Below are 23476 nucleotides of genomic sequence, written 5' to 3' on the forward strand. Positions count from 1 at the left end.
CAGCAGCGAGAAGCCGAATCAGGCTTTCCCCTTTGCGTGGGTGGCGGGGAAACCCGGATCTTCATTTGCTCGCTGCTGCTGCAGCCGCCCAGCAGCTGATTTGCTCGGCGGCAGCAGCGAGGAGCCAAATCGGGCTTTCCCCTTTGCGTGGGCGGCGGGGAAACCCGGATCTTCGTCTGCTCGCTGCTGCTGCAGCAGCAGCGAGCAGACGAAGATCGGGGTTTCCCCGCCGCCCACGCAAAGGGGAAACCCCGGCTCCTCGCTGATGCCCCCACTCACCCGCCCGCCCGCCGCCCGCCAGCAAGAGGGGGAGAGATAGAGAAAGAGAGAGAAGGAAAGAAAGAGATGAGAGAGGGAGGAAGAGAGTGTGAGAGAGGAAGAAGCAAGATAGAGAAAGAGAGAGAGAAAGAAAGATGAGAAAGGAAGGAAGAGAGTGACGTCATCGGGTGGAAAAATCGCGATATAGCGTTTAGCGAAAAATGAGATCGCGAAAATCGAGGGATCACTGTATATCTCTATATATCCCTGGTTCTCACCGTGGGGCCCATGCCCCACAGAGGGGGCAATTAGTGATGGGCGAACCCAATGGTGTTCGGGTTCGGCAAGTTCGGACGAACTTTACGCAAAATTCGACCGAACCCGAAACAAACCCGAACTCGAACCCGAATGGGGAATCCCTCCCACGAAGAGATTCCGTGGCAGAGCTTTGACGTCACTGGCAGGTTGCTAAGGACGCCAAGGTGATCACTTCCTGGATTCCATGGAATCCAGGAAGTGATCACCTTGGCATCATTAGCAACCTGCTGGTGAGGTCGAAGCTCCACCCCCAGAATCTCTTCATGGGAGGGATTCCCCAGCTCCTTCAAAGGGAGGTCTTCACGTAAAAACAAACATTGTTATTTTTACGAAAAAGGACACCACAGTGGCGCTGCAAGCAAAGGGCGGTCTTTTCACGTAAAAATAAACATGTTTATTTTTACATGAAAGGACTGCCCTTTGCTTGCAGCGAAGTTTGAAAAAACTTTGTGTTCGTGTTCGGCATACCGAACACTGCAAAATTCAGTACGGACCCGAATTGTGCGGGTTCGGTTCGCCCATCACTAGGGGCAATTTCATTTTTAATGGAGGCAATTGGAACTTTATTTAAACCTAGTTAATGGCCTTTTAGGCTTCCTCCACATGAATAATAAGAATTATAGGTCATGAGGGTGGGTGAGGAGGCCTCAAGATTTTAGAGATGCTTAGGTGGGGCATGGCCAAAAACTGGTTGGGAACCACTGAATATACAAAGACTTTATATATGTTCCTTTTAGTTGAGGAATGGAAATTCTTATTACTCTCTTTTTGAACAATGACTTTCAAAATTCCTTTGGCCCAGTATATTTCAGAGTATATTTTTTACGCTGAAAAGTGTTATGGTTCAGCCTGAGGCCGATCAGGGTCCAGCTGCGTCTTTGCTGGCTTCATGCCCAGAGGAGGATGAAAGCGAAGAGGAGGGGGCTGAACAGTCGGACGGGGGAGAATATAGTCAGGAAGGTGACGAGGAAGAACAGCATGAGAGCCCCGGGGAGGGGCTCTCCCCAGCCAGTAGCTTGGAGTCACTAGGGGATGAAGCTCAATCTGTCATTGACATGCGACAGAGACGTTCAGATCAAAGGAAGGAGCAATTGAAGAAATACTATCAGCAGTGAATTAGGAACAGCTGGGCTTGGGTGTGGTCCTCATTAACAGGGAAAGAGTATATAAGGTAGGCCCTTGAAGCCATGTGGAGTGTTATCAGTTTGGAGTTGCGTTATCCTGTCTTGTTTCTCGGCGTCTCTGTTCCTGGCTTGTGGCCCAGCAGTTTGGAAGACCCGTGGGAGGTGTATGTCTGCTATCTACAGTCTCGTCTTGGCAGCAAGAATCCTGTATTGCTGCATGGACTATTGCCTTCGTGGATATATTTGGAGTTCCAGTGTTTTCCTGCTTTGTAAGAACATTTTCTATTAGTTTTGTTTCTCTTGAACTTTATAAACTGCATTTGCATTGCACCGGTGTGTCTGGCTTATCTTTTTGGGTTGGTCATAGCTTCTGGAGTGACCCAGGCAGAACAGAAAGAATGGGGAAACTATCGCAGGACAGGTAGATGAATAAGATAGATTACTATTTTTAATATTTTACATTCCAAAACAATCTGTTTTGGGTTGACTTTACTGCAAGACAAAAGTTGATAGAACTTTATAAGATGACTCCTGACTCCTTAAATGGTTTTAGAGAAATTATTATTATTATTATTATTATTATTATTATTATTATTAATTAGATTTGTATGCCGCCCCTCTCCGTAGACTTATTTGTTCCACGTATTGAAGATTCATGCTCCACCATCAGGTTGAAATCCTGATTCCTTTTATTTTGATAGAACAAGTTTTCAAACATTATTAATGTATTTATAAAATAATGGAACGTTTTTTTTAAAGAACAGTTTCGAAGTCATGCCCTCACAAAGTGATTTCTAATATAAAAATGTATATTATCAAAAATAAAAAAAAATACTAAACATTATTTCAATGCAACCTTATGGCAATTCTTCTCACTTATGCCCAGAACAAGGCATTAATGCAGATCATGGTGAGAAGCAATGAATTCCCAGATGACTCTGAAATGCTCATAGGATAACTGGAGCCTTCCTCTTCAAAGCTCAAGCAATAGGTACTGCACACCAGGATAAACAAATAATGAAGCTTCTATGCACAAGTTATATGTGCAATTGTCTGTTTAGCAGATGTGGAATTAAATGTCCTCTGATGGAAATTAATCTCCAGATGAATAATAAAATAATAATGGCATTTAAAGTTTGAAGAAAATAATAAATAATTTCAGATATACCATGCGATGTTTAAAAATGTGAACTTACCAAATTCTGTTGACAAAGCCAATAGAATTGCTGGAATTTTTGCGACATTAGCAACTGTGCACTTCCTACAGCACTTCGAATCTTACCTAGAACTGAAGATGAAGGGTGAAAATCAATTTCGATTTGAAGCAAGGAAACAACCAATATATTTGTATAATTGTTGTGGTTAGCTCTGGCCCAGCTCCTGCCCCAAGGACTGTGGATGTGAGAGAGATATCCACATGCTGCAGGCCTGTTTTGCCCCCCCCCCCCGGTGGAATCTGCTGATGAAGGCTCCTCTGACCAAGAAGACATGAATGACAGGGAGGAGGAGAGTGTGGCAGACAGCTCAGAAGGAGATCAATTATCTAGCTCCTCCTTGGATTCAGAAAAAGAGTTAATGATACAGCCACGCATGCGGAGAGCGATGCATAGGCAACAACAACTGAGAGATTATTATCAAAGTAAATGAGGCCACCTGTGGTTGGGTGGGGCTGTGGTAATTAGTGAGGCTGCTATAAATAGCAGCCTGTGGGTTTGGCCATTGTGGAGGATTATCTGATTGTTGTGTTTCATGACTGCTTTACTGACTTTGACCTTTTGTGTGCTGATTTTTCCCCACTTGGAAACTAAACCAGAGCAAAGTGTGTTTCACTTTGTGAAAGAAGAAGGACTGTGAATTGCCTCACAGCTGCAAGCTAAGTATCACAGAACTGATAAGGGACTTGTACAAATTACCAGTTTGTTTGGAGACCAGTGCTCTTTGCTATACCAAAAGAGGGCTTAGTTTAAGTGAATTTTCATTATAAAGAACATTGTGTGTGTGTCTGAAATTTGTACCTGTGAATTTTTGGGAGGAGTGTACCAGAGAGCCCGACAGAACAATAACCAAGGCTTAATCTAGAAAAAAAATATTATTCTTGCTCTTTGGTTATGAATTCAATTAGGTGAGCAGGCTTTTCAAACTGTATTCGAGAAAGAAAATCAGAGATCAGTTCAGCTTAAATGATATTGGAAAAAGCCACACGAGAAGCTTGAGGAAAGAAATTATTTTCTCAAGTTGCAAAAAGATCAAGGTGAAAGCATTTGATCAAATCTTACTGTATACTGTTTCATCCCCTCAGAAAATAATGTAAAAATCCTGGCTGTATTGACTGGAATCCCTATTGTCTGTGGATCTACTTTTTATGGAACAACCAGGTGTTTGTGTCACTAACCTTTCAGGTTCAGTATTTACCAGATATTCATGTTTTCTACTGATTTAAAAAAATACGTGCAAAATATAACTGCAGTTCTCATCTCAGTGTAGAGAGTAGAATGGGAAAAATTCCACTGAAATCATTAACAGCTTTCCTCCCAACCCTGATCCACTGTATCCTTCTGACCCGAGTCTGTGGAGAGGGGTGGCATACAAATTTAATAGATAAATAAATAAAATAAATATGTTCCTAGATTTTTTAGCCAAGTGGATTCTACATATTGTATCACATGCAGGACATCTAGCATTTGCAGGGATGGTATGGACCACATTTTTATATTCCAAAAACTAGTCTTTAAAACTAAGAAAACCTGCTGAATTTTTCTAGAAAATTGTTATTTATATGTCAATTTGATATGCAGATATTAAGAAAAGAATGGAATAAAGAATTAGAGATTGCATATTGTCTAGAAAAAGTGTCTTAATTTCTATAGTAAGAGTGCTGATGGACCTCAAATTAGAATTTATACAACAAAAAAATACAACAATATGTTTGTATAAAAAGGGACTGTCAGAAACAGCATTTTGTTGGAGAGACAACAGGAATAAACCTTTCTAAAAATACGTTTCTACAATGTCTCATGCTTATCTAACTGTGGGAGAAAGTAGCGGAAATTAAATATAATATATGAGACAAAAGGTAACATTTTCAAAGGATACTATTCTTTTGAATTATATAACAAAGACATTAAATTTCACAATTGGACGTAGTAACTGGCAATGTTGTTACAGTGGGCTCTGGTACTTAGGTCATTGGATATGAGTACTCCAAGGTCTTTGATAGAGTGAGGGTCAGCTATGAGTTCATTTCCACCGAGTTTGTATTATGATTCTTTTTGCCAATGTTAAGACAGAGCATTTGTTGGTTGAGATTTGAAGTTGCCAATAGTTAGACCATTCAGCTACATGGTCAAGGTCAACAATTTTTTTTAAATTATTATTATTATTATTATTATTATTATTATTATTATTATTATTATTAATTAGATTTGTATGCCGCCCCTCTCCGTAGACTCGGGGTGGCTCACCAAAACAATAAAACAATGAATAACAAATCTAATAATTTAAAAGTCACTAAAAACCCTTATTAAAAAGCAAAAACATACACACAAACATACATAAACACAATAGTTTATGTATGGTATGTTGTGTGTATGTTTTTTAAATTATTAAATTTTTAAATATTAGATTTGTATTCTACATTGTTTTTTACTATTGCTGTGAGCCAGCCCGGGTCTGCGGAGAGGGGCAGCATACAAATTTAAATAATAATAATAATAATAATAATAATAATAATAATAATAATAATACCATGCATAAACTGTATAGGCCCAGGGGAGATGTCTCAATTCCCCCATGCCTGACGGCAGAGGTGGGTTTTAAGGAGTTTACGAAAGGCAAGAAGGGTGGGGGCAATTCTAATCTCCAGGGGGAGCTGGTTCCAGAGGGTCGGGGCTGCCACAGAGAAGGCTCTTCTGCTGGGTCCCGCCAAATGACATTGTTTAGTCGATGGGACCTGGAGAAGGCCAACTCTGTGGGATCTAACCGGTCACTGGGATTCGTGCAGCAGAAGGCGGTCCCAGAGATATTCTGGTCTGATGCCATGAAGGACTTTATAGGTCATAACCAACACTTTGAATTGTGACCAGAAACTGATCGGCAACCAATGCAGATTGTGGAGTGTTGGTATAACATGGGCATACCTAGGGAAGCCCATGATTGCTCTCGCAGCTGCATTCTGCACAATCTGAAGTTTCCGAACCTTCAGAGGTAGTCCCATGTAGAGAACATTACAGTAGTCAAACCTTGAGGTGATTAGGGCATGAGTGACTGTGAGCAGTGTGAGTCCCGGTCCAGATAGGGCCGCAACTGATGCACCAGGCGAACCTGGGCAATCGGCCTCCCCGCCAGAGACCATCCAACAATCTCCCTCTTCCTGCTTGTTATACCTCTAGCTATGCAGCCAAACATCCTACTTGCTTTTTCTACCGCCCGACCACACTGCTCACCCATTTTGAGACTGTCAGAAATCACTACCCCTAAATCCTTCTCTTCTGAAGTTTTTCCTAACACAGAACTGCCAATACAATACTCAGATTGAGGATTCCTTTTCCCCAAGTGCATTATTTTACATTTGGAGACATTAAACTGCAGTTTTCATTGCTTTGACTATTTATCTAGTAAAGATAAATCATTTACCATATTACAGACGCCTCCAGGAATATCAACCCTATTGCACACTTTAGAGTCATCGGCAAATAGGCAAACCTTCCCTACCAAACCTTCCCCTATGTCACTCACAAACATATTAAAAAGAATAGGACCCAGAACAGACCCTTGTGGCACACCGCTTGTAACCTGTCTCTGCTCAGAGTGCTCGCCATTAACAACAACTCTCTGATGTCTACGCTTCAGTCAGCTGCAAATCCACTTATTATTCTCAGATGTGTTGTTTTAAAAGTTATGTTTGCCCAAATTTTCTCCATGTCATTGGGAACCCTACACTCTAAAAGAAAGTTTCTTGTCACATATAGCTGAGTAACAGATGATAGAAAGTATGTTTGTTTTTTGGCCAAGTTTGAAAGGCCCTCTCCTTGTACAAAAATTAGTACCACATTTCTATGTAACCACTCCTGAGAATGAATTACAAAAATATACTTTGGTGACATACACTTTTAATATATGTCTTCATGGCTTTGACAAAAATTAGATGTTATTCATGAATGGCTATCCTTTACAGTTAATCATTCATAAATAGGGTGGCAATTACCATCATTTCTGTGAAAATGTGACATCTCCTGTTGTGGTCTAATAGGGATATTTTATCAGCACCACCAAAACAATTATCAAGGGTGTTTGTCCTATGGTATGAATTGCTGATGCTTTGAGACTAGTATTTTCACTATGCCAAGCTCACATCTTTTAATCAAAGGACTACAGAATGGTCATATTCTGTAAAAACAACCTGACACACCCATTGAATCTGCAGTGGGGAATAATGAAGCAGGATTGTAATAGCGGGCTGTATATAAGCAGCAGCTTCAAAGGTATTCTCTTGAAACAATACACAAAAAAGTTAATTAACTGCACATTGCAGATGTATAATTAATAGGGGTACATGGACACAAGTCTTGGAATCCCACTGGCATGGATCCTAATGAAATTTACACTCACAAAAAAAACCTGCTGACTTTCAAGATGCATCTTTGCTGCATACTTTTATTGGGAGGAATAAAACACAGAGAAGAACAAGAATCATAACTGAACATATCTGATAAATGCCATCCAGTTATATCTCAAAGAAGAACTAAATCAATAAACACACAAGTATGGGCATTTCAAATGCACAAATTTTCCTTCAAAATCTACTAAGCACCCAATTTCACCCCATAATGATATCTGAAGGTCAGAATGTCTGCTCCTGAAGGTGCATTCACCTTGTTCATTTGTTGATCAACATGCTTTTCAAATTGTGACAAATTTCAAGAACCACAATAAGTTGGCTACCCTTTAAAATGCACCAAACTCTTTGTTATTTCACATAATGTTATTACGATACTTGCCACAAATACCTGATTACGTGTCACGAAAAAGCACAGAAGAAAATATTCACTGGAAGATTGAATAAGCTTAAAGGACTTGACACACTGCACCAATGTCTTTCCTTATTGAAGTGATCACCATTTCTGTAAGTATATTTTTATATGTACATTATATTTAGGCTAAAATTGGTAATGAACCTAAATGAACATAATAGTGTTCAGTATTCAGTAATACTTATGCGTGGGATGGTATTGCAAAAAATGAAAAGAATTCCTATCTTAGCTATTTATTTCTTGCATGCTTTACTGAACTGAAGTACTACTACTACTACTAATAGTACTAATTAGTATATACGAATACAGTGGTACCTCTACCTAAGAATGCCTCTACTTACAAACTTTTCTAGATAAGAACCGGATGTTCAAGATTTTTTTGCCTCTTTTCAAGAACTATTTTCCACTTACAAACCCGAGCCTCTAAAACTATAACCGGAAAAGGCAGGGAGAAGCCTCCATGGGGCCTCTCTAGAAATCTTCTGGGAGGAAACAGGGCCGGAAAAGGTGAGGAGAAGCCTCCGTGGGGCCTCTCTAGGAATCTCCTGGGCGGAAAAAGGGCCTCCACCCTCTCTGTGGTTTCCTCAATCGCACACATTATTTGCTTTTACATTGATTCCTATGGGAAAAATTGCTTCTTCTTACAAACTATTCTACTTAAGAACCTGGTCACGGAATGAATTAAGTTTGTAAGTAGAGGTACCACTGTAGTACTAATATTAATAGTACTACTCATGAGAAGATTTTCTTTTTTTGTATTGCAGAATTATTATATTTTTGAATATCAAATATAGGAATAAAATGACACTTGTACTTTTAAATAGATTAAGATGAGCAGGTTTATAGAGATTTATATAGCTCTTTTAAAGTATTTTTGGGTCATGTTTTTGTTTGTCTTCAAAGAATTTGGAATGCTAATAGTTCAGTTGATTCCATGTTAGAACTAAAAACAGAAATATATATTAATGTTTGTTTAATTACATTAAAAATATGTTTGTAGAAATTCAGTCCTTTCAGGAAACAAAGCATCATTTAAATAATTCCTATTTGTGCAACATTAAAAAGAGTAATAGATGTTTAGTTTTGAAAATGTGTATCTTGGCTTACAAAGGAAGTATATAATCTATTTTATCTGATATAGAATTCAACTAATTTGGCAGCTAACAAATGGGCTAGCACTGAAAGACTTCTGTTGAAAAAATATCCCTTCATTTGCTTGCTTGCTAGCTTTATGAAGTTTCACTGAATCCAACTAATTATTTCTAATGTAGAACAAGATGTGTTGATTTTTTTATTCAGTAGAGCAAAAATTCTACAACTCTTTCTGACCTGCTACCTGTTTATGTTTTACATGGAAAAAGTAGAGGGCAATTTATATTGTACCTTCCCAAAGTCAACTTGTCTTAGCACAAAACACAATATATCTCCCTTGTAACTTGTAGAAAATGTATTACTCTTATTGTAAGGGAAATTGAAACATTTCTTATCTCAATCTTCCTAATCAATGTTTGTTTCTATTGACAGGAGTTTGGATCGCTGTTGAAAACTGAATGAAAGACAGACAAGTCCTTACCTATAGAAAATAATATGCAATAACCAAGGTAGAATATAGTATAGAAACATAGAAACATAGAAGTCTGACGGCAGAAAAAGACCCCATGGTCCATCTAGTCTGCCCTTATACTATTTTCTGTATTTTATCTTAGGATGGATATATGTTTATCCCAGGCATGTTTAAATTCAGTTACTGTGGATTTATCTACCACGTCTGCTGGAAGTTTGTTCCAAGGATCTACTACTCTTTCAGTAAAATAATATTTTCTCATGTTGCTTTTGATCTTTCCCCCAACTAACCTCAGATTGTGTCCCCTTGTTCTTGTGTTCACTTTCCTATTAAAAACACTTCCCTCCTGGACCTTATTTAACCCTTTAATATATTTAAATGTTTCGATCATGTCCCCCCTTTTCCTTCTGTCCTCCAGACTATACAGATTGAGTTCATTAAGTCTTTCCTGATACGTTTTATACTTAAGACCTTCCACCATTCTTGTAGCCCGTCTTTGGACCCGTTCAATTTTGTCAATATCTTTTTGTAGGTGAGGTCTCCAGAACTGAACACAGTATTCCAAATGTGGTCTCACCAGCATTCTATATAGCGGGATCATAATCTCCCTCTTCCTGCTTGTTATACCTCTAGCTATGCAGCCAAGCATCCTACTTGCTTTCCCTACTGCCTGACTGCACTGTTCACCCATTTTGAGACTGTCAGAAATCACTACGCCTAAATCCTTTTCTTTTGAAGTATTTGCTAACACAGAACTGCCAATACAATAGTCAGATTGAGGATTCCTTTTCCCCAAGTGCATTATTTTACATTTGGAAACATTAAACTGCAGTTTCCATTGCTTTGACCATTTATCTAGTAAAGCTAAATCATTTACCATATTGCCGACGCCTCCAGGAATATCAACCCTATTGCACACTTTAGAGTCATCGGCAAATAGGCAAACCTTCCCTACCAGACCTTCCCCTATGTCACTCACAAACATATTAAAAAGAATAGGACCCAGAACAGACACTTGTGGCACACCGCTTGTAACCTGACTCTGCTCAGAATACTCGCCATTCACAACAACCCTCTGGTGTCTATGCTTCAGCCAGCTGCAAATCCATTGAACTATCCAGGGATTAAGTCCAATCTTCACTAATTTATCTATCAGCTCTTTATGTGGAACCGTATCAAAGGCTTTGCTGAAGTCCAGGTAGGCAATATCCACGGCACCACCTTCATCCAACACCTTTGTGACATAGTCAAAGAAATCAATGAGATTAGTCTGACATGATTTGCCTTCAGTAAAGCCATGCTGATTTGGGTCCAATAATTTATTGTTTTTTAGGTGCTGATTTATCCTCTTTTTCAGTAGAGTCTCCATCATTTTAACGACAACTGATGTCAAGCTAACTGGCCTGTAGTTACCAGCTTCTTCTCTACTGCCCTTCTTGTGGATAGGCACAACACTTGCCATTCTCCAATCCTCAGGAACATCTCCTGTTAACAAGGATTGGTTAAACAAATCAGTCAGGGGGGTAGCAATGACAGATCTGAGTTCTTTAAGAACTCTGGGGTGGATGCCATCTGGACCCATTGCCTTATTTATCTTTAATCGTTCAAGTTCTTCTAAGACATCGGCTTCTAAGATCACTGGAGCTGAATCCGTACAGTTGGAGGCAATGCTATATCCCTCTATAGTATTATTTTGTAAGGTGTCTTTTGAGAAAACTGAACAGAAGTAGCTATTGAAATGGTCAGCGATCTCCTTATTCCCATTAATGCATGTATTTTTCCCGGTACTAAGCTTCGTGATGCCGCAGTTTTTCTTCTTCTTATCACTAATATATCTGAAGAAGGTTTTATCCCCCTTCTTTAGAGATTTGGCAATTTCTTCCTCTTTTGAGGCTTTAGCAGCATATATTATCTGTTTCGCCTCCTTCTGTCTCATTTTATACACCTCCCTATCAGCTATACTTCCAGACTCTTTATACCTCCTATAGGCAGCCTTTTTTTCATTGACTATAGTCCTTACATCATTGCTAAACCATAGCGGTTTCTTCTTCCTTTTACCTTTAGTTATTTGTCTTACATACAGTCCAGTGGCTTTTAAGATGGCCTTTTTAAATACAGTCCACTGGGTGCTCGCTCCTGCCATTTTATCCCTCCCCTTTAATTCATTATCTAAATATTCCCCCATTGCATTAAAATTTGTTTTTCTGAAATCCAATACTTTGGTTGCATTATAGGATTGCTCACAATGAGTTTTTACATCAAACCACAAACATAGATGGTCACTGCAACCTAAATTTTCTCCCACCTTGACATCTGAAACCCAATTCCCATTCGTAAAAACTAAATCTAGAATATTCTCCCCTCTAGTTGGTGTCTTAACCAGCTGTGCCAGAGCTGCTCCTGTAAAGGCCTCTACTATATTCTTACTTTTGCATGTAAGGGCACTGGGGATATTCCAGTCAACATCAGGCATGTTGAAATCACCCATAACCACAATATCTCCCTTTACTGCCATTTGGGTAATTTCATCCACCATCTTGTTGTCATATTCCTCGGATTGCCCTGGAGGCCTATAGATCACCCCAATTCTAATGACAGAACCGTCTTTATTTTGCATGCAAATCCAGAGGGTCTCTAGATCTTGACATGTATTTTGAATTAGTGTTGTTTTTAGAGTTTCTTTAACATAAATGGCTACTCCACCTCCCCTTCTCTCTATTCTATCCTTCCTATACAGTGTATATCCTGGTATGGATATTTCCCATTCATTAGAATCCTTAAACCATGTCTCAGTTATGGCAACCAGGTCCAAATTATCTCTAGATATTATGGCCATTAATTCACAGAGCTTGTTGCTCAAGCTTCGAGCATTCGTGCACATTACACGAAGAACATTATTTTCATTATTAGTTTGCCCCTTATCATCAGCAACTACATCTATTTTATTTGCAGCTCCCTTTTCATAAGCTTCCAAAAACTGCTTTATCCTCATTGGTCGGGGACATGCCTACTTCTCTAATATAATTGATAAAATACCAGTTTCTAAAACAGTTTTTCCAATTTCTAAGAATGTGTGTACTGTTCAAAATTGGAAATGTATCAATCAATCACTTCTATAATCAATACTAGCTCTAAGTATGATTTATATAACATGCTTTGCCCATATTTTGCTAACATTATACCAAACTAGTTATATTTATATTTAATTTACTATCTGCCCAATGCAGATAGTACAAAAACTAGAAAAAAATATAAAATAAAATAAAAAGAACATATCAGATGCACAGTCCAGGTTAAAATAATCATATACATAGCAAAAGCAAACAAAAACAAAACAAAATAAGGACCATTGTAGAAATAATAAATATCAACCTTGAGCCTGGGATCAAAAACAGTGCTCGGTTGTAAATAATTTTGCCACAAGTTTGCATGCTCACTTGCACAAGACTTCTGTGCATGCACAAAAGCATCCTGGCCGGGTGGACAGAGCCTACCGGCCTGGTGCTACTGGTTCTAAGAACTGGTCTGAACTGGGAGCAACCTACCGCTGGACCAAAGCCAGGTTTTTGAAACTTTCAGCAACTCCAGAGCTTTCCTTGCGTCGGGGGGGGGATGCTGTTCCAGAGGATGGAAGATTCACTTCTTCTGTCCTGCAAGATGGTGTTTTATACTGTGCACCTGAACCACATTCACTTTGCCAGAATGTAGTGGGTGGGCAGAAATGTTTGAGACTCAAATCTTAGATATCCAGGTCATATGCCAAACAGGGCTTTACAGGTAAAAATCAGCACTTTGAATTCTACTCCGAAGCTGAATGGAAGCCAATGCAGCTGGTATAGCAGTGGTAACACACGGGCACACATCTGCTAATGCTTGCACAGCTGCTTTCTGAATCAGCCATAGCTTCTAGGTGGTCTTTGAGGGCACATTGCACCAATGCAATCATAAGGTGATCAATGCATGAATAAGTTATCTGGATGGCAAAACTGTGATTGGTGGACAACAATTTTATTCAGAATTACGAAGCAGAAGCAGTGTATGAAAAGCTAGTAAGCTTTTAATAAGAACTTAGAAATAATAAAATCCATAAAATATGTTAAGCTTCAAAATGATATATATTTCTACTGGGCTTCTGGTATTAATTTGTTTTTCTTTAAAGCTAGCAATATATAATGAGGGCAAGAGTCAAATACTTCTTAATCTAATTCTTCCTCTCTCTAAAAGCTTAGTGTATTATGTTTTATGTTTGGAATCCCATTTGAATTCTCTTTCATACCTGGGAAGTCAGTACTTACAAGGAAACATATTAATGTGATTTTTTAAATAGAAATGTAGGCGTTTCAGCCTTTTCAAGCAATACCTGGTCGGTGACTTATACCCGGCCCATTTTGCTGCAGGGCCAGGGAGACACGGCCCTCGGCGTAGCCACCAACTTCGGGAGGCTTCGGCCTACCCGATGAGGTCATCCAGGGCGGAGCCTGCCAGCCCTATAAAAGGGCCGGACAGGCTTCAGGGCCTCCTTTTCGCCCTGGATGACAAGGAAGCGAACACCCACCCGCCCTCCCTATCTTTCAGTGTGCTAATGAGGGTCGCCCTAGGAGTCCGAATAGGAATTTTTGGCGGTCTCGGTATTTTCTGCGACTGTTTTTTTGCCTATTCCACACTGCGGTGACGGACAGTCGGTTAGGGGGTGCTTTGCCCCCTGTTTAGGCTTTGGTCATTTGGGTAGGCAGGTTAGGGGCGGAAAACTGGGTGATGTTTAGCAACTGCGTGTTTTCCGTTGGGCATCTTTGGGGATGATTGACAGGTTCTCTCCAAAGGCTCATGGTGGAAACGACCTGAGCAATTGGGGGGAACCTGTCTTTGGGTCCCGCCCATTTCCTTCCCCTTGTAGGGGTTAGACGGCGGGACCTCCCACATGCAGGTGCATGGCAGTGACTCAGGTGAGGGCGGGGCCCCTCACCTGGATCAGCATGGAGCTATGCCCATAAGTTGCCCCGGAAGTTTTTCTGATGTCATTTTTTGCCCCGGAAGCAATTGTTTGACTCTGCGGGTCCTTGTTTAGGGTTATAGTTAATTTATGCTAATTTATTTGAATAAATTATGCAAATTTAATTAATAAAATGACCCATTTTAAATCCCGCTCTTTGTGTCCATGTCGTTACTCCACCTCTGCTGCAAAGGAACTACACTGGGGAAGTCACTCTGCAGTCCATCAAAATTTCCCAATTTTATCCGGCTCCAAAGTGCAAAGTCACAACCAGTACAAAAGTGGATAGATTAAAAACTATACAATAAAAATAAGCACGGAAAGATATGTTCTTACTTTCTTCAGAAAGATCATTTTCTTCTGCTTCTCTCTCCATCTCCTTACACCAGCCTTCCATCCTTTTAGTCTCAGTGTGTAGCAGCTTCATAAACCATGACCCATCCCTTCGACATGGAGACATCCGTCCTGTTTCAATGGTATCGATGGATGGTTCCATCCAGGGTTCAGGTGGTGGGAGATTGGAGGTGTCAACCTGGGTCCTATAATCTTCTCTATAACTAAAGAGACCTTGTGTCCGTACAGTTCTTACTGCACCATACTGAGTAGGAGTACTTGGCTCTGAATGTCGCTGAAAAGAGCCACCAAACTGAAGTCCCTTGTCCTCCATGGTTATGTGTCCAGGAAAGCCTTCAAGTTCTAAATCGGCTTGAACAGCTGCCGTTACACTGTTAGAGCGCTTAAATCGTCCATGGCTGGAGTAAAATGGAAAAACAACACACTGATCCATATATTGATAATGTTTTGTTTATAAAAAGAAGGCAACATCTGCATTCTACTATTTTCAGGGTTTTAAGAAAAGCTTTAGAAATATTAATAACAATAAAGATTGAAATGCACAACATGAATGGACAGCAGTCTTTATAGGATAAATGGTTATTAATGACCCAGAGCAAGATACAAATCAATATTACTCAAACTTCATTCGGAAAGCAAATGTTGATTTATTCTCACAGTAGAAACTAGAAGTGTTTTGTAAATGCTACAGTGACACAGTATCACTTAACTAAACAGAAAGAAATGAGTTAAAAATCATGAAGTTTAAAACAGAGGGTGCAGATCAGGCAGAGATGGGATACTGGCCTGGGCACGCATGCATCTGGCGGGTGCACACACACACATCCTCACGTGAGATTTGTTTTTTTCACATGCACCAGAAGCCAAATTTTGTATGAGTGAGATTTCAGAAATTTTCACCGATATTTTTTCTTGGCATGCGCAGAAGCAAAAAACTGCCAAAAATGGACGAAATCTCACATGCAAGAGCGTCCTTGCATGAGATTTCACTTCCAGTGCATCTGCAGAAGCCAAATCTCCTGCAGGCACATCACATCTTGGGGGCGTGGAGATGGGTGTACATTTCCATTTCTGCTAATGGATCTCCACTCCCACCCATACCAGCTACAACCCACTACTGGTGCAGATGATGGGGTTCAAGGAAAGATTAGCATTGTTATTTGGAAACAAGAGATATTTGTGAGAACATGACTATCTCTGTGTTTCTCAACTTTGACAACTTGAAGATAGGTGGACTTCAATTCTCAGAATTGACTCTCCACGATTGACCTCCCCAGGTTCCTAAGAGGCCAGTAAGGGGCGTACATAAGTGCACTGGTGTGCCTTTCGTCCCCTGTCCAATTGTCTTTCCTTTCTTCCACCTATCTTATATATTCTCTTCCTTTCATATATCCTCTCCTCTAAGTTCACTTTCACCCTCATATATTTTATCACATGTCTATTTTCTTCCTATGTATTTATGTATTGGACAAATGGATAAATAAAAATAAATAAATAAAATTCCCAGCATGAAGTTGAAATCCACAGATCTTCAAGTTGCCAAGGTTGAGAAATTCTTATCTTATTGGATGTAAAGTAGTGAGGAGATGAATTCCTAGGAGGGAGGGAGTGAATTCCAGAGGAGAAAGAGAAAACACATCTGAGATATTATGTATGAGAGAAAGAGGGTGAAGACAGCCTCTTCTTCCTAGAGCATATTGTAGATTAGTCCTCAGACTCATGTCATGGATCTATTCCCAGACTCTAGAGGAGAAGGGTGAGTTTGAGTCTGCAGAAGAAAGCATGGAGTTGAATATTGGTCAGGATTGGGGCTCAGAGAAGGCTAGCTTGATGGAGCAGCCTCAGCTGGGTTGACCAGACTAGCGACAGGCTGAGGCTGAGAGAGGTGAACCACAGCAAGTTGGCCAAGAGGCTCCAACTGAGGGCCAAGAGCAGCTGCCATTCTTTAGCAATGAAGACAAAGTGGCATCCACACTTCCTCCTGATCCAAGAACATGTAAATCAAAGAGGAGACAAGCACAATGCCAATCAGCTAGATAGTGTACTTCATGAGGGGATGCACTGACATTGTCCACTTAACCCCGCCCTGAAAACCTAAGTGTTGCTGGATCAGTGTTCCCAGTTTTATTCCTTGTGTGCCCATGCCATGTATCCTAGTGTGTTTAATTCCTGGACTGCTTTCCTGGACTTTGTGTGTGCACATGGGACTCAATTACTCAGTGACTCTTGCAGTGCTGACCTTGGAATTGCAACAGGGCTGCTTTCCAAGGAACAGTTTGGGGGGTTGAATAAACACCTGTAGAACTTTTACCACATATGCATGTGTGTGTAGTGAGCAGGGAAGCACATCTTGCAAGATTTTTGTCTACAGGTGTGGAACAATAAAGCAGTGTTTTTCAACTAGTGTGCCGCGGATGGTCGGGTGTGCCGTGAAGCTCAGAGAGAAAGAAAGAAAGAGAGAGAAAAAGCAAGAGAGAAAGAAAGAAAGAGAGAGAGAAAGAAAGAAAGAGAGAAAGAGCGAGCGAGAGAGAAAGAGAACAAGAGAGAGAGAAAGAAAGCAAGAGAGAGAGAAAGAGAGAGAGAACAAGAGAGAGAAAGAAAGAAAGAGAGAGAGAGAAAGAGAGAGAGATCAAGAGAGAGAAAGACATAGAGGGAGGTAGGATGGGAGAGAGAAAGAGCAAAAAAGAGAGGAAGGAAGAGAAAGAAAGAGGGTTGGAGAGAGAGAGAGAGAGAGAGGAAGGGAGAGAAAGAGGGAGGGAGAAAGAAATAGAGTGAAGGGGAGGAAGAGAGAGAGAATTTTTTTGTCCAAACTTTTTTTAGCTGCCCCTCCCCCCGCTCAATGTGCCCCAGGGTTTCGTAAATGCAAAAAATGTGCCGCGGCTCAAAAAAGGTTGAAAATCACTGCAATAAAGAACTCAGCTTGGAAGAATTACCATGTGCCATTCTTGGTTTTGAGTCTGACATCTATACTATACATCGAGCAAACAAACACATATACAGAAGTGGCCCAACCTACCGTTTATCATCTTCCACTTGCACTCCAACCGAATGATACTCCCGTAAGCCTTTGCTATCGCTATCTGAATCAGTTGCTGCTTCCACCTAGTTCCAGACAAAGGACAAATGTTTTGAAGTGAACATGATAGTTGGAGATTCTACCCACAAGTGATTACATTTGCAGAAAAGGCAGACTAAACTCTCCCAGTCTGTATGGATATGCTGATGGAAAAAAATAAACCCAAATGGCTGGCCCATCCATTTGCCTTTGCCTTTCCAAGAAAATCATGGCAGTACAAGGAAATTAGCAACGTTAGTGTTTAGTCATATATCTTTTGTGTAGAGAAGAGCAGCAACCAGAGCATTTGTGGCAGAACAGAGATGAGGCCTCTGAGAATGTTTTTTGCAGCTTGCAAAAAGCAAATTGCTATACAAACACTATAAACTGGATACATTTGGCATTTTATGAAATATTTTGGTCAGAGACTGTAATTGCAAACAAACTAAAGCATTTGGCTAACATCCACAGCAATGATTTCTGTAATAAACACATAAAGGATAAGGAATGATAGGCAGCCATTAAGCAATAAATCCCAAGGATTTCAGAACGCATACATCTTTTCCCCACATGATCCAAAATGTTTGGCCCTCTTTATATTTTATGTGCCCATTGTGGAAAACAGTAACAGAGTCTGGCTGCCATGTGCTAAGCATGAAGTGGGTTTTAAACAAAATGCAACATTAAACTAAAATGAATATTTGATGAGGGGAAGATCATCTGAATTATAGCGCTCCAGATATTTCTGGTCAGAGGAAATATTTAAAAGTGAAATAATATTTTGATTCTAAATACTGATGGTGACAATGGCTTAGCTAAGCCATTTATTTTATTTATTTATTTATTTGTCCAATACACAAATACATAGGAAGAAAAATAGACATGTAGTAATATATATAAGGATAAAGTGAACTTAGAGGAGAGGATATATGAAAGAAAGAAAATATATATGATAAGTGAGAGAAAGGAAAGACAATTGGACAGGGGACGAAAGGCACACCAGTGCACTTAGGTACTGTACATAAGTACGTATGAATACTTATGTAAATAATGTATTATTATAATGTATAATGTATTATGTACATTTTATATATATATATATATATATATATATATATATATATATATATATATATATGTATGTATAATGTATTATGTATATATATATATAAAATCTACGAAAACAAATATATATATATATATTTGTTTTCGTAAATTTTCACGGGTATATGTATGTAGATTGTTCTGAGTTCGGGTTTTGCCCTGTGTAATATTTTGCATGTTTATGCGACGTTTCGGCGAAATCACATTCACCATCATCAGGCTGAAGTTTCCAAGCTTCGTGCTGTTGTAAAATGGAATGTTTGCAACTGTCATTTCTTCCTAGTATATAGTGTGGGGGTGGAGATTTGGTTTGAATGTAGCAAATAGATATAATGTATTATGTACATTATGTATGAATATGTATGTACATAAGTATAAGTATGAAGGCTGTACCTCTACTTTGAATTAGATTTTTTTTAATGTTTATTTTTTAAAATCTGCTCTCTAGGCAATTTCTGTTAAAAGACAATAGTTGTTTTTTTTTTTAACCTGCTGATGTCAAAAAGGCTAAAATGAAGAATGTCACACTGGCTTATTGGTTTATATTAAGCTGCATTCCCTCACATTACTGCTGGTTTACAAATTATATAAAATTGCTTTATAGATCAAATAACGCCTAAAATAAACAATCCCACTGTGAATGAAAATATAGATGTCCTGGAAAATTAGTGCATAGTCATCTAATAAGCGTGCTTGCTGTGTCTTTAATCAAGTCAATATGGAAATAAAATTCTCAGATGTTCTAAATGCAGGTTTGACTGGGAAACAAAAAAAAAAGGTTTATGAAACACATGATTTGTGTATTGTAAACAAGATCCTGTTACTTGTATTTTTGGCAGCCATCACTGTTCTATCTTTTCTTTCACAGATTGCACTACTGCTGCGGGTTTGCCAGTGGCCACAGAAATGATTTACTTGTAAACAAATAAATTTGGCTGATTTTGTGCTTCCAGTTTTATGGACTATATAGCCTCTCAGGGATTTGCTGAAGAAATAGCTACAGAAAGTCTTTATCTTACTCAGCTTAATTTTTTTTAATGGAGACTGTACCTTTGACAAATAATGTTTGTCATTTACTGCACTTGAAAGTAAAGAATAGAGAATGAACATCAAAATGCCTTGTTGCTATAGAGATTTGTTGGGTGTCTGTGTAAATTGCTAGGCAAATATATGATAGGATTCTGAACCTACACAATTCCAAAAGCAGTGAATAAAAAGATACTGTTCTCGTAAAGGGCATTAAAAGGAACAAGGAAAAGAAATATTTGAATGAGAATGTTATGATTAATTGTACAGAAAATAGATGAATCAAACTATTTGATAAGATCACGGCTTTGGACCTAGTCACAACACTACATAATAGATGATGGGGGAAAAAAGCCTTTCACAGTTTCTGATTGAATAGATTCAATAGGAAAGTGGTATTTAGAAACCCAAACTAGCGAACAGTCTTCTAAGCCATTCATTATCTTTTACTAAAGCTGCATGCACATCCTTAAGAGAGCAAGAAAAACCTCACTGCAGTATACTGCAGTGTGAATTGTTTCACCCCTGTGTTTAATTACTGCGTAAGCCTATAGGGAACAGATGACCTGAACATTTTGCATTTATGCTAAACTGCATCCTTTCTATGAGACTGTAGCAAAGCCATTGGACAGAAGGAAATAGATGGATTTTTATCCAAGCACCATGGCATTTCATAGGCCCTTGAGTCCAATTGCTTATACCTGCAGAAATGCTTTTGGAAGAGACATATTTAATCGAGAAATTTTTCATGGTATTCATTTAATTCAGCATTATTATCAATAGAATAGTTTTTATTCAAATGGAACAATAATTCCACTCTACTGTTATATTGCCAGGAAGGGAAAGGTGAAAAATGCAATAGTAACACAGAACTGAACCCAATTAGGGACGATGCCTACACATCCAAGTTTGCCTTTAACTGTTTCTGAGAATCCTTAACCCTTAAATATAATGTAAATTAAATCTAAATTAATTGTTTTCCTTCTAAGAGTTTTTCAGCATCAGAGAATGGTAACCTGTTGTGGTTAGCTCTGGCCCAGCTCCTGCCCCAAGGACTGTGGATGTGGGGGAGACATCCACATGCTGCAGGCCTGTTTTGCCCCCGGTGGAATCTGATGATGAAGGCTCCTCTGACCAAGAAGACATGAGTGACAGGGAGGAGGAAAGTGTGGCAGACAGCTCAGAAGGAGATCAATTATCTAGCTCCTCCTTGGATTCAGAACAAGAGTTAATGATACAGCCACGCATGCGGAGAGCGATGCACAGGCAACAACAACTGAGAGATTATTATCAAAGAAAATGAGGCCACCTGTGGTTGGGTGGGGCTGTGGTAATTAGTGAGGCTGCTATAAATAGCAGCCTGTGGGTTTGGCCATTGTGGAGGAGTATCTGATCGTTTGTTGTGTTTCATGACTGCTTTACTGACTTTGACCTTTTGTGTGCTGATTTTTCACTGCTTTGAAACTAAACCAGAGCAAAGTGTGTTTCACTTTGTGAAAGAAGGACTTTGAATTGCCTCACAGCTGCAAGCTAAGTATCACAGAACTGATAAGGGACTTGTATAAATTACCAGTTTGTTTGGAGACTAGTGCTCGTTGCTATACCAAAAGAGGGCTTAGTTTAAGTGAATTTTCATTATAAAGAACATTGTTTTGAATTTTCAAATGTGTGTGTGTCTGAAATTTGTACGTGTGAATTTTTGGGAGGATTCTACCAGAGAGCCCGACAGAACAGTAACCTGACAGCCATATAAACCAATCCAACTAAACCCAGCAGCCATTCTAGGCTCAAGTGGTTAGTTGATTATGATGTATGAACCTACTCATTACAGTCTAGTACTATGGGAACCCATGATGTATAACAAAGATTTATAGATCAATCCAGCTATTACTGTGAAGCATCAACATGAGTGTTAGTGAAGTGTTATGATGGCAGGTGTGATCAAAGCCCCACCCTCTTTGATGTGCATGCATAGCATATACTGTGTTTTCCTGAAAAAAGATCCTGTCTTATATTTTTTTGAACCCTGAAATAAGCACATGGCCTTACTGCCATGCACTCAAAAACCCAATTGGGCTTATTATCAGGGGAGGTCTTATTTTGGGGAAAACAGGGTATCTAGAAAAGTGGCAAGGCTTCAAACCATATAGACCTGCATGCTATTTGGAATCCCGTTTCCATGGAAACCCTTTGGTTTCATGAATTAACATATCTCCTTACATATATTGATTTTTTAATTAAAATAAAAATAAACAATGCTGTTCCAATAAATAGGTTAGTTGAAGCAGTGGACTTTATGGCTACTTAATATGGATTATTCTGACCAATGAAGCGTCACTTCCATGGTACTTGCTTATTACCAGGAATTCTTATATTATCACCAAATGTAAAGATGATTTTAGAAATACCTGTAGTGTTCCTAAAATAGGGGTTTAAGCAGGTTCTGCGGAACCTCAAGATTTGTAAAAGTTGTGTTACAGGTGAGACCTGTAGACATGCGTTAGCTTTTATTAATATTTTCTGTTATAGTATCTGGTTAGAAATACTTCTTGTTACACTAGTGGCATAATATCAAAGGAATACCAAAGGGAAAAAATGTTGTTTGTTTTATATTCTTTATAAGATACAGTGATACCTCGTCTTACAAAGCCCTCGTCATACAAGATACAAACCCGGGGTTGAAGATTTTTTTGCCTCTTCTTCCAAACTATTTTCACCTTACAAACCCAAGCTGTCGCCACTGGGATGCCCCGTCTCCAGACTTCTGTTGCCAGTGAAGCACCTGTTTTTGCGTTGCTGGGATTCCCCTGAGGCTCCCCTCCATGGGAAACACCACCTCCGGACTTCCATGTTTTTGCGATGCTGCAGGGGAATCCTAGCAGCACAAAAACGGGTGCTTCGCTGGCAACGGAAGTCTGGAGGTGGGGTCTCCCAGTGAGGGGAGCCTCAGCGAAATCGCAGCAACACAAAAACATGGAAGTCCGGAGGTGGGGTTTCGAGGACTTCCGTGTTTTTGCGATGCTGCAATTTTGCTGAGGCTCCCATGGCTGGAAACCCCACCTCCGGACTTCTGTTATTATTATTATTTATTATTATTTATTGGATTTATATGCCGCCCCTCTTCAAAAACTCGGGGCGGCTAACAGCAATCATAAACAGTGTACAATAATAATCCAATACTAAAAGCGAATTAAAAACCCCTTAATATAAAAAAACCAAACATACATACAAACATACCATGCATACAATTGTAAAGGCCTAGGGGGAGAAGGAATATTAATTCCCCCATGCCTGGCGGCAGAGGTGGGTTTTAAGTAGCTTACGAAAGGCAAGGAGGGTGGGGGCAATTCTAATCTCTGGGGGGAGTTGGTTCCAGAGGGCCGGGGCCGCCACAGAGAAGGCTCTTCCCCTGGGTCCCGCCAGCGAAGCACCCATTTTTGCGCTGCTGGGATTCCCCTGCAGCATCACAAAAACACGGAAGTCTGGAGGTGGGGTTTCCCATGGAGGGGAGCCTCAGGGGAATCCCAGCAGTGCAAAAACGGGCACTTCAGCTGGCAAAAGGGGTGAGTTTTGGGCTTGCATGCATTCATCACTTTTCCATTGATTCCTATGGGAAACATTGTTTCGTCTTACAAACTTTTCACCTTACAAACC

General features: G+C 39.6%; 1 protein-coding gene across 2 annotated transcripts in view; it reads right to left on the minus strand.

Annotated features, from left to right (window-relative positions):
- Positions 1-23476, minus strand: part of DLGAP2 (DLG associated protein 2) — a 219917-nt gene that overhangs the window by 13027 nt on the left and 183414 nt on the right. For both annotated transcript variants that reach the window (XM_070732902.1, XM_070732901.1), the window contains 3 exons: positions 17654-17739; positions 14620-15035; positions 2897-2988 (listed from right to left, as the gene is read on the minus strand). In XM_070732902.1, the coding sequence (XP_070589003.1) occupies positions 2897-2988; positions 14620-15035; positions 17654-17739 (594 nt within the window). The remainder of the gene's footprint in view (positions 1-2896; positions 2989-14619; positions 15036-17653; positions 17740-23476) is intronic.

This window comes from Erythrolamprus reginae, chromosome 1 (genome assembly GCF_031021105.1).
Source record: "Erythrolamprus reginae isolate rEryReg1 chromosome 1, rEryReg1.hap1, whole genome shotgun sequence".
Taxonomy (NCBI): Eukaryota; Metazoa; Chordata; class Lepidosauria; order Squamata; family Dipsadidae; genus Erythrolamprus; species Erythrolamprus reginae.